We start from the raw sequence: 15,692 nt of genomic DNA on the forward strand, positions 1-15,692 counted from the left end.
CTCAAAATTTATTCCCACAAATGCATGGGAAAAAATTATGTCCCAAGGTGTGTGTGAATGTGCACCATACATACTGCTGGCTGTGGATGCTCTGCTAATCAGTTGGGTGCATCTGAATCTCTGTCCTGTGGAGCTGCAAGCAATCTCCTCTTGCTAAGTTGCTGCTGGAGGTGGTTGCCCAGGACAATGGCAGTTTCCCCTGGGACATAGAATATGAGGGGGGCTTGTATTACCTTTCCTCAAGTGCAGCTGGCATAAAATGGGCATGTAGGATTTATGGGGCTATACACAGCATTATCAAAGGAGATTTCAGACTCTGATCCTGTACCTCAGCTGGCTTTCATCAGCACATGAGGTGGGATCTCAGCCCTGACCTTGCCCCATGCCACAGGGAGCTGGCTCAAAGCCAGGCCACCTAATGCAACCAACCACCACCTCAAGTGTAAAGCTCTGCCCATTAACTTATTAATGAAGCTATTTTAAGGGGAACAATTAGTGGCTTTAAAAAGTATCACCAGCACAGAGAGGTTGAAAGGTCAAATTTTGCTGTTCTGCCTCTGAAAGGTTGCTGACCCTGCTGTAGAAACTGACAGTAGGCACCTGGGGTTGGCAAATGCCTGGTCAGTGGCTTCACTACCACTTGAATGGCTCTTCAGTGTTCTGCTAGTAGCTTGGGCAGGCTTCATGTTAACTAGGTCCTCACTGGAGAAGCAGAGCCACAGTACTGTGGTAAGAAGAGGCAGCTGGCTGGACATGAAGACTCAGGGTATCCCAAATTTTTGGGTGCCCTATACAGCCATGTATGGGAGGAATGGCCCTGATTCCTCACAGGTGGAAGCTTCCTTTCAATCCCTCTGGTTCCATAGTCCATCAGTGCAGTTTTTAAAGTGGGCTTAAATACTTCATTAGCAGGTGTCCGTACAAGTTCCAGGATGTGACCACTGAGCTTAACAATCAAAACTCAGCCAGCCTAAAGCTCTCCTTCCAAGCCTACTTACAGGGGGCTCTCCTCTCACCTGGGAAGCTTTCTACCTTCTTCCCCAGTATCAGCCTTGGTGAAACCTCCTTGTTTTCAGCTGAAACCATTTTGATCTTTTTTTACTCTTCCTACTTCAGGGTAGGGAGGGATCCACTTCTCCCCAGCAGTGTGGTTTGGGGAAGGCAGGGAGAAGGGGCTCTTAGCTTGCCTAGCTTCCCACGTTGTTTGTACTTAGCAATACTGAATTTCATTCGCCAGTTGGCGAGATCCCTTGCAGTCCTTTAGCCTCCAACCAAGAAAGAAGATGCGCCGTACTGGTTGCAACCATGGAAATCTGTCTGCCAAGGCCCACTGAACAGCCAGCTGGTCCCTGCTTTCCCGATATTGAGTCAGAGGGCTTAAAGAAGAACAGCACAAGGAGATCAGGGTCAGTGTGTTATTTATATACAAACATCATGTAAAAGCGCCAGCTATTTGCTTTTCTGAGCACAGACTACTTCACTCCTGCCAGACAAAGCTGACACCTGAACCACATGTTGTTCATTTTGAGACATATGCATGGCTTAAAACAAATCCCCTTGAACAGGAGCAGATTAAAATCAGAGTCATGCTTTGCACAGTTTCACTAACCAATCATTCAGAACCCAGAAACTACAGCTGGCCCATGGAAGACCAGAGCCTCCATGTGCATACATGACCTAGTTTAATGACAACCAGAGAGAGCAGATGGTCACGGTGTTTTCACAGCATACACTCAGGACATACAAAGCAGAAAGGGTTATGGCAGCTTGAATAGTTTAAAGAACTGAGCCCTTGAAAAAGGGGGTTTGGCAAAGGCTCCCTGAGTAGCCTTGGGCTCAGCATCCACTAGCATCAGCTGGTTTGAACCCTCACAAACTCCATTTCCTCTTCCTGATTTAGAAAGGAACCAGAACAGAACCCTCTGCAGAGCCTGTCATACCATACCCATCCGCAATGGGCCCGACTCTGCTTTGGTGCAAAACTGACTGAGCTGGAAGGGTAGAGTCGTCACATTTCTAGTAAGTTACAGTTACAAGTGAGCAGACATTTAATAATAGTAATATAATTAAATTAAAAACAACCCCCTCCCCCCCTTACAGTGCTTCACTGAGTTACCTACACAGTTGGACGCAATGTTACTTGGGGGGGGGGGGTCCCCAAAACATCTGGCTCTAGGTAGCACAGTGAAGATGTGCATGAAGAGAGATTCACAAGCTTTTCTGCCCCCCCCCCAAAATGCAAACATTAAACACATACAAACAGATGAAAAGAAGAACAAGCTGCCACCTGGAGGGCGAGAGCAGTGCAAGAGCACAGCCAGGAAAGGCCAGAGCCCCACAACTTTCCCTTTCGTGGCCCTGGGCGGGTTAGCTGGATGCATGTTTCTTTAGGGGCAGGCAGAGCAGCGCCCAACATCAGCTAGAGTGGAGCACGAGGAAGGGGGACAGTGTGCAAAACGGGTGGCAATCCTCAGGTGTGTCCCCTGCGCCCCCCCCTTACTTTCAGAGCAACGCTCGGACTGGCGCCTGCTGGCTGGGTGAGCGATTGGCACAAGGCATCCAGTGTAGGAGCACAGAGGGTTTGAATCTCCTGAATGCCACTGAACCAATGGCAACAAAGGCCTCTTGGTCTCGTGCTCTCCTCACCCTTCCTTACCACTAGCTTTGGGGGTGGCACCAGGGAAGGAGCTGCTACTTAATGCTGTGCTCTAAGCGACACAGCCCCCGCCAGCTGAGCTTCAGCTTGCCACAGCAATGCAGGCTGTACCAATGCCAGAGGCATAGTATGGGGCCTGTGGCTCCCACAGCATTCGAGTGGCTCCATGAGGCTACTTTCACTAGCTACTGCTCCATTTCCTCCCCCTGGCTCTGTAATGGAAGGGCCTTACGCAGCCCAGTGCTGAGCTTGGGAATATCCAGTAGCTGCCATTTTCTGCACAGAAGTGTGTGTAATGCCCCTGCGATTACAGGAGCTGTTACGCCCATGGAAAAGAGGCCACCAGGCACTAACACTTGAGGCCCCAAGATTCCAAATCACTTGAAAGGAACCAGAACTGCACCCCTGAAAGCACAGCAGAGCTGGCCAGGCTCCAAAGCAGGGAAACAATCATCAGCTGCAGGGCCCAGCCAGCTGCAGAAGCACAACCCAAAGAATTAAACAAACATTGTCCCTGAAATAAAGCCAACCTTCACAGCCCACCTCTCTCCAGCACCACGTGTGCCTCTGGCTGCTAGCCTATGGGCGGAACAAGGAAGCTGCGTGCATCTTGGCATCTGGCTGAAAAGAAAGCAAACCCTCAGAAACCCTGCACTTCCTGCAGGGAAGCGCGCCTTCCTGGGGTGGACGAATGTTCTTGCTTTGAATCTGTGGCTGGTAAAGAACTGCAGGACTCAACTAAATTACAGGATCTGTGTGTTGTCAAGAGACAGTGCTGGTCAGCACATGAGTATCGCAAGAGCCCTGGGGGAGCGGAGTGGACATTTAAACATATTCACAGCTTCTAGAGGGAAACGAGCTGCCAGCATGGGATGGAAAGAAAGCACCTCTCCTACTGCAATGGGCTCAGTCTATCACTAACCGGGGAATGGCCATCCCCGCATGCTGCCAGAGGATGGATTGCTGCCTTGCACCGCCATCTCCTTGAAGAGTGGCTACCACCAGCAACTGAGGGGGGAAGCCGGGGGTATGCAGGAAGGCGAGGTAGGACTGGTGGCTCTGATGGGCAGCCATAACCTGTGACAGGCAAGTCTTCTGTGCAGCAGTCTGCAGTCCTAGTTCTAGACCATCTGCAAAGGCCCAGCAAGGCAAGCGCAGCAGCTATTCAATCGCACAGCTGCCTATCTGAGCTCACACCTACACACCAGCTCAGGCTGTTAGTAGTGGGGGCCTACAGCTTCCTTGTCAGTGTGCGAGTACGGCTAACACAGCATTCACAGCTCTTTCCAAAGGGAGGGGGAGAGACGCACTACCAACAAAGGGCTAAGCGAAGGAGCATTCTGCGTGTGTAGATCGGCGTGGAAGGGGTGGCATCATTCCAGCAGGCGTGGCTCCTGGGGCGCTGTTAACACATGCGCTTGTACGTGTAGATGTAGGCCTTGCAGTTGGGACAGGTGTGGGTCACATCCTTGAAGTCATCTATTAAACATGGAATCAAGCAGCAGCCCAGGTCGCATCTGGAAGAGGGAGAGGTCGAAGCCCAGTGAGCCAGCACTGGGTACAGCAAGCATCAGGGAGGTCTTCAGTGTGCCCCTCCCAGCCTCCCAACTAGCTACAGGGCTGATGCACACACTTGCCCCCGACACCCAGTGAAACCTGGCTGTGCTGGTAATGAGAGAGTCCTCGCGTCCCCTGGCCCTAGGCAGGGACCCCCAGCCCTCGGAAAGCGCAAAGCCTTTTCAGCGTGTGTATTTAAACGTAGCATGGCACTGTGCGGGACAGAGCTCACAACCAGGGAGACTCCCCGGCCAGCTATAAACCAGTCCCCTCACTCTGCAGGGATGCTCTGACATTACAGTGAATGCCGCGGGGCAGCTTCCTGCCAGCGCCAGAGCCACCGGAACAGCCTCAAGGCCAGCTAAGACTGAAATGACAGGCACAGGCTCACCAGGCCAAGCACAGACTGGTGCAGAGCCACAGAGGCAGCAGCTGGGACCCCTACGATACCTCACTACTTCCTGGCCCAATTTCCTCCTCCTCCAGCTGGAGGAACATCTACTTAACGGAGCAGAGAGATGAGTGGTGCTTGGGTGCTCCCAATCGGCCAGTGACCCAGGCAGAAGCCCCAGAGAACAGCAGCGCAGCACCAACCCCCAGGACGTACCCAACAAAGCAGCAGAAGAAGCCGAGGAGGAAGTTCATGAGGCCTATCTCGTGCGTGATGGTGGTGGTGATGGCCTGCTGGCAGTGAGGACACACCGTCTGCACAGGGCTGCCCTGGAAGATCTCCCCCTGCAGCACGGTGACCGTGGTTGCTGCCCCAGACGGTACAATGACAGTTGCCGTGTGGCCACCGGCAGAGGGGTAGTGTCCCGCAGCCGGGTAATAGCCCATGGGAGGGTGTGGTCCAGGGGCTGGATAATAACCTGCCAGTGATATACACACACGTTAAGCAACCCACACACGGCGTTCCTGAGAGGCGACTACGTTAGCAGCAGGTGGGGAGCACTGAGCACCATCCGGGCAGCGTGGGCTCAGCGCCGACAGTCAGGACTGGGCCCCACCACGCCAGGGCCGTGCCCCTGCTCCTGGCCTGTGAGTGCTAACCCAGCACGTGGCTCTGTGTGGAGCGGCACCGCGCAGTCACTCACAGATGGCCACCAAAACCTCCCTGGCGAGGCAGGCTGCAGGGGCCTTCCCTGGCACTAGCGGGTGCCTACAGCAGCGACTCCAGCTGCAAAGCTCTGGGAGCTCCCCAGAGTACACAGCAGCCACGGCATGGCCTGCCGGGTGCGGACAGCAACTGGCACCAGCTCCTGTGAGGCCAGATGCTTTCCTGCCACGCCAGGGAGAGCAGCGACGGTTCCGGGGCAGGGCAGCCCAGCCAGTGCGCCACAACCAGGCACGTGGAAGGAGCACATGCGGACAGACGGCGCCCGCTGACAGCCCTTCCCCAGCCCCTGCAATACTCACCCTGGGGCATGTAGGGCACAGAGCCTTCTGTGACAATGGGAGGGGGGATGTACCCCGGCTGCAGGGGTGGCTCATACGGGGGTGGCCCAAAATCGGGAGGGGGCACAGGCATCCCTTGGGGCTGGACTGCAGAAGTGGAGACTCCGTCTGAAAGGGAAGGTGCCAGGGATTAGCCGAGCCAGAAGGAGGGCACTGGGGAGGGTGAAGGGGGGCGAGGCAGTGTGGGCACAGAGAGCTGAGCCATTCTAAGCCAGGCTGCAGCAGACAGAGCGACTGCGAGGGGTGGCCTGGCAGAGACCACGCCGGTGGAGAAAACCGAATGAATGCTGCCGTGTGGGCCACAACCCACGATGGGGTGGTGCCCGTGGGAAGACGCTGAGCTAGGAATCGGGGAGGGTGTCTCAGCCAAGTGAGTTCTGCCAGAGACACCCCAACGCAGGGGCTTTACCACACACCATGTTCAGGGAGCAACTCCACCAGTCAACATCCATCAGCAGGGGGCACGACTCCCTCCCCGCCGGTACTGGCGGTCCCCAGCACGGGCAAAGGTGTTGTGTTATCCCAGTCATGCCTGGAGCAGCCCCCGGAGCGCTGGGATTAACGGCTCACGCGATGGAAGGGGCATTTGCTGGCGACCAGCTCAGTTTCAGTTGGGTGCCGGACTAAGAGCCCCCTGCAGCTGCAGCCAACATGTGCGGCTCTGTGCCTCACGCTCTGCGGGGGCCATCAGAGCCTGGGCAGACGTGATGTCGGCTGCACGAGGTTCTCTTTGGAACAGTTACAGTCAGTCTGGCCAACCGCGGGAGCAGCCCTGAGGAGAAGGGGATGGGCAGAGCCATTTGGGAAGGGGGACCAGCTGATCAATAATCGCCCAGGACATCGGACTCTCCTGCACCTCCCCCATGGCAGCAACTGGGCTGGACAGGCAGGATCTCACCAGACTCAGAGATGGATATGAACGGGGACCATGGAGTCCCAGAATATCTGCATCTGCCCTGGGGCAGACAGCTGACCCAGCAGGCATCAACCAGCCCCTCAGCTTCTTTTGCCCTTAGAGCATGGGGATTTAGCCCTACCATAGCCCTTGCCTCAGTCTAACACTGTGTGCTGCATGGCCTCAGCCATGCCGGCTGATTCCTCCTGACGCAGGGGCTCCAGGACCTCCTGGGCCCAGGAGAAGCTGGAGCAGAGGGTACCTGATCCACGCTCTAAGATAGACACTCGCTACTCAAACCAAGCTCCAGCTGCCCCCTTCGCTCAACCTGGGGTGCAGCCAGGGCATAGGCGGAGTCTCAGCGTGCAGTAAAGTTCCCTCAAAGCTGATTCAACTCGTTGCTTTAAGGGGTGCAAAAAATCTCACCTCATTGCTATTAACCGTTCTCCTGATTCGGGGGGAAGTAAGTAATGCTGCTTACCAGGAGCTCACAGGCACTGGCCTCCTTCGAGCTGGAGGGTGCTTGGCCTCCCACTCTGCCCCAGACCCCATCCTGACCCCACCTCCATTCATCCCCAAGCCCTGGCTTCGCCTCCCTCCCTCTTACAGCATTCAGAGAACTCCCAATCAGCTGTTCCCAGTGCTCCAGAAGGGCTGGGAGGGTAAGGGAGGAGGAAGCAAGCAGGCCGACCAGTGAGAGGCGATGGAGGAGGGGGCAAAGAGGGAGAAGCTTGGCTACTGGTAGGTGCTCAGCGCCTAGGGGGACTCAGCACCCACGCCCCAACTCCAGTGAGCCTCGAGCTGCGTCTCTTCAAAAAGGAATTCTTGGAGACTCGTGAGCAGCGGATCCCTGTTCCTTTACGGTACAGGGCTCCTGGCATGCTGGGATCCACACCCTCCCACGCACAAGAGGTGCAGACAGACACACAGCCAGAGGGATTCGAGATGGAAGTCTGAGGAAGGGCATTTGGGCTCCATTTCAGCAGGACCAAGGGCACTGACTTGGGGCCCCCCAAGCCCCCAGGGGCCGGGACAGCAGCAGAACGGCAGCGCTGGCCAGAAACACACAACTGCAACAATTCCCTGGCTGCTTCAGTTCACGAGGGGCCTTGCAGCTACAGAAACCTTCTACAGACGCCAAGGACCTGTGCCGCATGCTCAGCCAGACGGCACCAGAGAGCGGGCACCATAGGCAGGCCTGGCCTCAGGCAGCAGCCGCTTCACAGGCGGGAGCAGTAGGAGTCTTTTCTGGAAGATGGAGGTAATGGGAACTGGTGGGTGCAATATGGGAGGGGGAGCAGAGCGAGGCAAGCAGCGGGTATTTGAGCAGGAAGACGGAGCTACCGCAGAGACACAAGGAGGTGGGGGAGAGCTGCTGAAAGGACAGGGAGGGAATCTGAGCCCAGCACAGCAGGAGGAGGTGAGAGGGGAGTGGGGAAGAATGTTACGAACCAGCTGGGAGTGATGGAAGAGAATGGAATGGCAGGATTTGGGCAGTGCCGAGATGTGAGAAGAGACAGGAGGCTCCAGGTACCCCAAGGGTGGGAGCTGCTGGGACCTCAGGGACTCTGTTCTAACCATGTGGGGTCTACGGGGGCAGCGAGCCATTCCAGAGGGATGGGACATCGGAGAGAAGCGAGACTGCACTGAAGACGGGAGGTACACGTGCGACGGGTGCAGGGGAGCCACAACCATTGATGACATCATCCAGGGCAGGAGGAGAAGTCCTGGATGGATCCCTGAAAGGCAGGAGGTGGGAAAGCTCCCAGAGGTGAGGACAGCTCCCTCCGAAGAGCAGAGAGTTACTTGGCAGCCCAGAGACAAGGGGCAGGGAGCTGGAGCGGGTCATGGAGCACAAGCAGAGGAAAGGAAGGGAGACTCGGCCAAGGCCCCTGGTGAAAGTGGTCTGCATGAAGCCAGAGGCAGGGGCTCCTCTATGGAGGAGAGTGAACCTGCTTCGCCGAAGTCTCTCCCTCCTTGACCCAGCGAGACGAGGACAACAAACACTGCTCAGGTGGCCAGTGGCCCAGTCGCTGGCTGGCAGGCAGGCTCAGGAGAAAGAGGCATGCCCTGCTTCTGGGCTAGAGTCCGACTTGGCCATGAAGTCACTGGCTGGGTGACCAGCCCTTTGGCGGTCAGGAGACCATGGGATGGTTTCACTAAGCTGCAGACCTGCCTTGCCTCCCTGTTCGGGGAGGGGAGTAAAGGTCCTGAAATCAAAGTAGAGCAAGATGCTGACTTCTCTGCTGTAACCGCCCAGCCTCCTCTCCCTCCCTGCACCCAGCCCAGTGCACCTCGTCCACAAATGCATCTGCGAAAAGACCACCTGTATCTGCCCTGATCCCACCTGCCCATCCTCCATAGCTTACCTGACATGGAGGGTGGGCCATTCTTCTCCTCTATTAGCGGTGCAGACGGTCCCCCTGGGTAGGGTGGGGGAGGGTCACTGGACATCGCTTACAGCTGATCTGCAAGAGAGAATCACAGTACATCCAAACTTACCAGCTGGGAAGCACGGAGGGGTATCCACCCTCCCCAGTGCCGCCGGGCAGGGAGAGCGCCAGGGCTAGTGACAAGAAGCACAGGAGTGGACCCTCTGCCCTTACAGCTGGTGCTAACTGAGCCCAGCTCAGCGCTCACGGCACTATGCGGGAGGAGCTCAGCATGCGGGGGTGGGTGGGTGGGGGATGCAAAATAGTAGATCCAACCAATGCAGCATATTTTGTGAGGGGGAAAAATATTAACCCAAGGGTCCAGATTTCATTTTAAGTAACTCCACTCCGCCTCCCTGTAGCCTCCCGCCCATTCAGTTAGACACACTATCCTTCATTTCCTACTTTAATGGGCTGCAGAGTTAAACGGCAGCTGCTGTTCATGGATTCAACTTTGCACATTTCCTAAATGCCCCGAGGATTCTCAGAACGGAAGCTGCTCTCCAAAACAGAGCAGCAGGAGCAGCACGGAATCAGAGCCTGCAAGTCTGAAATAAACATGGGCCCTGAACTCTTGAGCCACACATGGTTCGGGTTGTAATAAAAGCTCCTCCATGTTAAAAAGAGCAGGAAGAGAATGCCCACGTAGCACTGCAGGAAATTAAAATGTTCATTCTTAGAAATGCCTAGACAGACTTTGCACAGGTCGCACCTCTCTGGTCTGTCACTTTCTCATCTCACATCTGTAATCCAGCATGACTTCAGTTAGCTGGACAAGCAGTTATCATGAGCATGGTCAAGTTTCCTGCGGTCCCGTAAAGTTTGTTTCCAGCCACCAGTCCTGGCTCTTCATATTCTGTGCTGTTATTTAGCTGTCATTTACCTCCTAAATGTATTAAGAGCCCAGTAGGCAGTGAAGTGTTGGTAACGCTGCTAGACAATATTGACCTTCTGCGGCCTGGCAAATTCTCTCATCCAGCACTGGTCAGGTCCCGAGGTGCCAGACAAGAGAGGTTCAACCTGTCAAAGAATCATCTCTAGTTTCCGAATAGTTTTAACTTTCTTCTGCTTGGAACTGGGCAAACAGATGCCTTGATTCAGGCAAGAAAGTGAAGAATTCTTGTGTAAAGTTAATAGTCTGAAAGTCAGGTTAATTTGATGAAGCTGTGTGAGAGAACTCCCCCCACAAGCTCCAATGAGTGCTCTTTAGGGTAACTGGCTCCCTGACATCTCTAGGGTGAAGAGCTCTGAGTCTGCACAAATATCCGTTCAGGCCAGCAACAGGGAAGGAGCCTGGGCAGAAGGTCACATTCCAGTACGTCCAGGCTGCTTTATTCTACCCTTGGAATGGCTTCTTTTCTGATGTGTTGTTAATGGCTAAGAAACCCCCAGCAACAGAACATGCTACCAAGAGCCACATTTCTCGTGGAGACTGTGCTTGTGCTGAGGGAACCAGGGCTCTCAGGGCCAGGACATCCCTTGGCAGATTAGAAACCAGCCCTAGTTGGCACCTACCCTTGGTCTTTTCATGGAGAAGTTCGGTTCAGGTCATGCTGTACCTGGGATCAGCGGTGCACTCATTTAGTAAAGCTGTAAGGCAGGGGTCAGCAGCCTTTCCAAGGCAGAGTGCCAAAATTTGACCTTTTCACCTCTGTGTACGCCAAGTGCCAGGGATACTTTTTAAAGCCACTAATAGTCCTACTTACAACAGCTTCATTAATAAATACATTCAGATGCAGAGCTTTACCGTTTAATTGGTATTCTTGGATGGTCTTTTGTTAATCCGCAGGTGGCATGGCTTTGAGCAAGCTCTCGGCTGCATGGGGAAGGAGGGTGGGGCTGAGCTGCCACCTAGCATGCAGATTAAAGCAACTCCTGGGCCGCTCTGGGCACACATGCTGGGGTTGCTGGTCCCTGCTCTGAAATGATGTATGGTCCATCATGGCACCTCCATCACGTTTGTTTACGTTAGCAGTCGCAAAAGGCCTATGCTTTGCTCTGCATTTTCTGTTTTCTCAAACCCCAGAGCGGGAAAGTTACTGCATAGTAAAGGGACAAAACCAAGAACACCAAACTAACTTCACAGAGATCAGTCTGGGGAAAGAGTTCCCCTGCAACTCCCTGGTTCGGTTTTCACTCAGAAGGTGGGTCTGGCTTTTAGAAGCACAAAAACAAATTCTGCCACTGCTACATGTGCCTCCATTCTAATCACCATATTACCAGGCTGCCACTTGGCCTATTTCTGCTTGGCAAAACATAGGGAGAAATCAATGTTCACACAATGCTGAAATGAACAAGCTTGTTTATGTTTAAAAACTACTAGTTCCTCAGCACCTCCAACTCTTTGTTCAGCAACGCCAGGCATTATGTTCACAGAACTCTGGAACAGAGGTCAGCAGGGGAGCGCAAAACACTGGTTTTGTTGTAGGTCCCACAAAAAACATGATATTTTTAAATGTTTGAAGAAGTCGATTAAAATCTCTTAAGCCCAAAACATCCTCTTTCCTCTTAGAGAAATGATCTATATTATAGTCTGCAGTTCAAATACAGGTATTTAAAGGGGACATTGAGGAACTTCTACAAAAGGACCCAGTTGCAACCTCTTCGCTTTGTATATTCCAACCAAGGCCAGGTCTACACTAGGCCGATCTGAGATGCACAATTCCAGCTACAACAACTGCGTAGCTGAAATTGATGCACAGTAAATTGATTTTTCTGGCCATCCACACAATGGGAGGTCGACGAGAGAGTTTCTCCCATCAACCTTCCCTATTCTTCGTGACAACGAGTACCAGGGTTGACTTTAGAGCCCTGCTGGTTCGCTTTAGCAATCCCCACTAGGCATGCACTAAATTGAACCTTGGAAGATCCACCTGGAATGAGTCGATCTTCTTGTAAGTATAGACATACCCTAAACGTCTCTGGGTCATACACAGTATGTGCTAAAAGACTGTGCCTATCCCATATTTTCTTCCAGCGTGAAATCACCCTCAGACTGGGTAGAGCTGTGCTTGCGTCATATCCTTTAACAAGAAAAATCAGTCTTTGAATAATGAAGTTCATCAGTGCTTTTTGCTTGCTAACCTGACACACACGGTAAGGGGAACCAATAGGTTACAACAGAAACTTAAGGAATTTAGCGATAGACACATTGATTCTGTCCTACATCCTAAGTTGATCCAGCTCATTCCTTCCTTGGAGTTTCTGCTATCAAAAGGGGAAAAAAGAAAAAACACTGTCCCTCTTTCAGGTTTCCAACGGCGTGAAGCTGCGTTGACATCAAAGGCCATAAATGTAGTGTTGGCAATACCCAACACCCCAATGTTGGAAACACAAATGAGACAATTGCATTTGTCTAGATCACATATATTCCAGTACTGTATGACAGGGTGAAAGAATGAAGAAATGATCATTGCCAGAGCGCAATGCCATGGATATGCAGAGTTAGTAACATGGCTGAAATATCCCCTCCTCTTCATCAAAAAGGAACAGGCACCACTTATTAGAACCTCCTCCCACGCATCTCTGCACTTGTGTTTCCAAAACGTAGCTGCTAGAATCATGATCATTCCCATGACGTCATACCCATCTCTGATTTCCTTCCGTTTCTTCTCTCTTTCATAGAATCCTCCAGCTGGAAGGGACCTCAGGAGGTCATCTAGTCCAGCCCCCTGCTTCAAGCAGCATCAACCCCAACTAAGTCATCCCAGCCATGACTCTGTCAAGCATGCGACTTAAAAACCTCTAGGGATGGAGATTCCACCACCTCTCTAGGCAACGCATTCCAGTGCTTCACCACCCGCCTGGTGAAGTAGTTTTACCTAATATCCAACCTACTCCTCTCCTTCTGTGACTTCAGGCCATTGCTCCTTGTTCTGCCATCTGTCACCACTGAGAACAGTGTCTCACCATTCTCTTTAGAGCTCCCCTTCAGGAAGTTGAAGGCTGCTATCAAATCACCCCTCAGTCTTCTCTTCTCTAAACTAAACAAGCCCAAATCCCTCAATCCCTCTTTACCCACCCATTGATTGTAAGCTCTCCTCACTTTCAAAGTCGTTCAGAGCTGCACGGCTGACTGACTGTCACAGTATTTTTCTCATTTCCTCTCACTCTGTGCTTTTACCACACTGCCCACACACTCACCAGCCCCTGCGTGCTTTCCAAGTGCCTCCCAAAGTTTAAGTGGTGTAGCAAAGAAAACATTACTACATTAAACCAAGTCTGTCATCTGTTAAAAGTGAACCATTTAAGTCAGGATATGAAATCCTATCAGAGCACTCATTCAAAGTTTATTAGAGAGTCTCACTAGTGAATGGAAACAAGTGTATTTACGAAAACACTTTCAAACTCCATCAGAATCCAAGGCCTCATACCCCTGAAACCAACACTTAAAATTTTTACATCTTCTTTCCTTCATATGAGCCATAACAGCAAATCGCTGAAAACTACAACCCAGCAATCTTTGGAAGAAAAACTGGGATATATGGGAGAAAATCCAAAGCACACCATTTTAATTTAATTGAAGCACACTGAATTACAGATTTTTGGATGGACAGATTGGGGAAAAAAAACAGTAGCTATTTCCCTACCAATTAAGGCCAGCTGTTAATGGACAGAACAGGATACCAGGATGTCTGGAACTGCATTTCTGACTACAGTAAACCCTTGAGTTACATGGGGGTTTTGTTCTTGCAACCCCAGCATAACTTGAATTTTCATGCAAATCGGGGGGGGGGGGGGGGGGGGAGAGGAAACCAGGCTGCAGCCTGGTTGCCAGCTCCCCTGGGCTTGCAGGATCTGTGAAACAGACCAGCTCCTCAGGGCTGATCAGTTTCCTGGCTGCTTCTCCCTGCCTTCCCCCAGCAGCAGGGCTATCAGGCTGCGGGCAGCCAGGCAGCTGTGGGCACCAAGGCAACCTAAAAGTGCTCCTTCCCGCTGCCTTCCTCCAGCAGCGCCGCTGTCAGGCTGACAACCCCATCGCTGGGGGAAGGGGCCATACAGCCGCTTCAAGTTGTGTTACACTCCTGTTAAAGCCAGTTACGTGCCCCTTGCAGCTGGGTATGTGGAGGGTTGATTGCGCATCGCCGGCTCGCTTAGTGCGCCAGGGTGACTGTTCAGATTAGGGAGGCCGACGTCTTCCGAAACCTGACTTGGTTATGCCCACACCAGCCCAAGTGCGCACGGGACGCGGCGCTGGTCCGCGCGGGGGAGCTGCCCCTTCCCGTGCACTGGCACGGTCAACATGAGGCCATTTCCCCCTCGGCAGCCCACTCCCCTGAGGCGCTCTGGGAGCGGCCGAGCCGGGGAACCCCTCCCCGCGGGGTCCCGATTCGGGGCACGCAGCAGCACCTGACTTGCACCATTTTCACACTGGAGGATGAACAGAGCCGCGGGGGGGGGGGGGGGGGGGAGATGCTGCCCCGCCCTCATTGGCTACTGACCCCGAGTAGCAGCCGCCCAGGCACCCCTCCCCCCCGCGGCTCCGTTCCTGCCCCGGGCTCGCTGGCTGCCGAGGGGCGCCCAGAGACACCCCCCCCCCACCGCCTCCACTCAAAGGACCGGGCCCGGCGCCCTCCAGAGGGCCGCGGCGCGGGGACTGCTGGGAGTTGTAGTTCTCCGGTCCCCTGCAACCCTCCCAGCTCTCCCCGGAGCGGGAGGCTCGACCGGACTACAGTTCCCAGAATGCCCCCGGCGCGAGCGCGCTCCCCCGTCCCTGTGTTCAGCGCCCGGGTCCCCAGTGCGCCGTCCCCCGCCCCTGCGCCGAGGGAGCGCGGCGCCGACCCCGAGCCACCCGCCGAAGAAACCGCCCAGCCCCCCTCGCACCGCGCGGCACCTACCGGAGTGCAAGGCGGCGGCGCCGGAAACCCTGACAGACCAGCAGCGGGAGCCAGGGGCAACCGCGCTCGGATGCCCAGCCTCGCGACAACTGCGCATGCGCGCCAGGGCCGTGCGCATGCGCGCTAGCATCCGCTGACACCGGGCCTCTCTCACTGCCCTCACTTGAGATGACGACTGCGGCCTCTCTCACGCGGATGGGCGGAGTCTGTGGAGGGGCGGGTCAAACTAGGCCAGCTGGCTGCAGGGGGCGTGGCAAGGGGAGGAGGTCCCGCCAAGCTCTCGGGTGCCCACGTGTGCCATAGGGGCCAAGCTGCCGCTGAGTGCACCTGGCTGCCCTTGTCGGTGGCTGAGAGCCAGCACACCTGGCGAAGCCTGGCCCGTGGGCGCTGGGGCTGCTAGCCCACGTGAGACCCTTCGCTAGGCACACAGGACAAACCGCGGCCAAGAGTTCCAAATCAGCTGTGCACCCAAGTGTCATGAGAAACACACACACACGCACGGGGGTGAGAGTGGGGGGCTGCACCAGCTTCACATTTAGCTGTTACCTCTCCTAAAGAATCTGTATTCTAAACTGCCTATACCTCAAACAATTGTACCTTTCAGGGCCGGTTTGGACTTCCTGTAGCATCCGATTGATTCCACCCCACCTTCTCCTTCTTAATAGAAAATTTGTTAAAAATATTAGTGCAACTCACACGTCATCCTGCAAATACTGAGTTGCATGCTTTACTCATCTCTTACTTCATTTGTTGCAGGTACAGATGGAGGTTGATTTTTCTAGTGAATTCAGTTATGAATTACAGCCTTTTATGTATGTTACCTATTTTGTTATGGTACATTGAAGTGATGCTTTCATTCT

At 53.9% G+C, this 15,692-nt stretch overlaps 1 protein-coding gene across 1 annotated transcript; it reads right to left on the minus strand.

Moving 5' to 3' along the window:
• Positions 1-3: 3 nt before the first annotated feature.
• On the minus strand, positions 4-14,966 carry CDIP1 (cell death inducing p53 target 1). Its single transcript, XM_075010380.1, has 5 exons — positions 14,833-14,966; positions 8,933-9,031; positions 5,630-5,776; positions 4,821-5,082; positions 4-4,173 (listed from the first exon to the last, which is right to left on the minus strand). Exons 2-5 carry the CDS (start codon positions 9,015-9,017, stop codon positions 4,062-4,064), a joined length of 606 nt encoding a protein of 201 aa, XP_074866481.1. The 5' UTR covers positions 9,018-9,031; positions 14,833-14,966; the 3' UTR covers positions 4-4,061.
• Between the last annotated feature and the right edge of the window lie 726 nt (positions 14,967-15,692).

Source organism: Carettochelys insculpta, chromosome 16, assembly GCF_033958435.1.
Source record: "Carettochelys insculpta isolate YL-2023 chromosome 16, ASM3395843v1, whole genome shotgun sequence".
Lineage (NCBI taxonomy): Eukaryota > Metazoa > Chordata > Testudines > Carettochelyidae > Carettochelys > Carettochelys insculpta.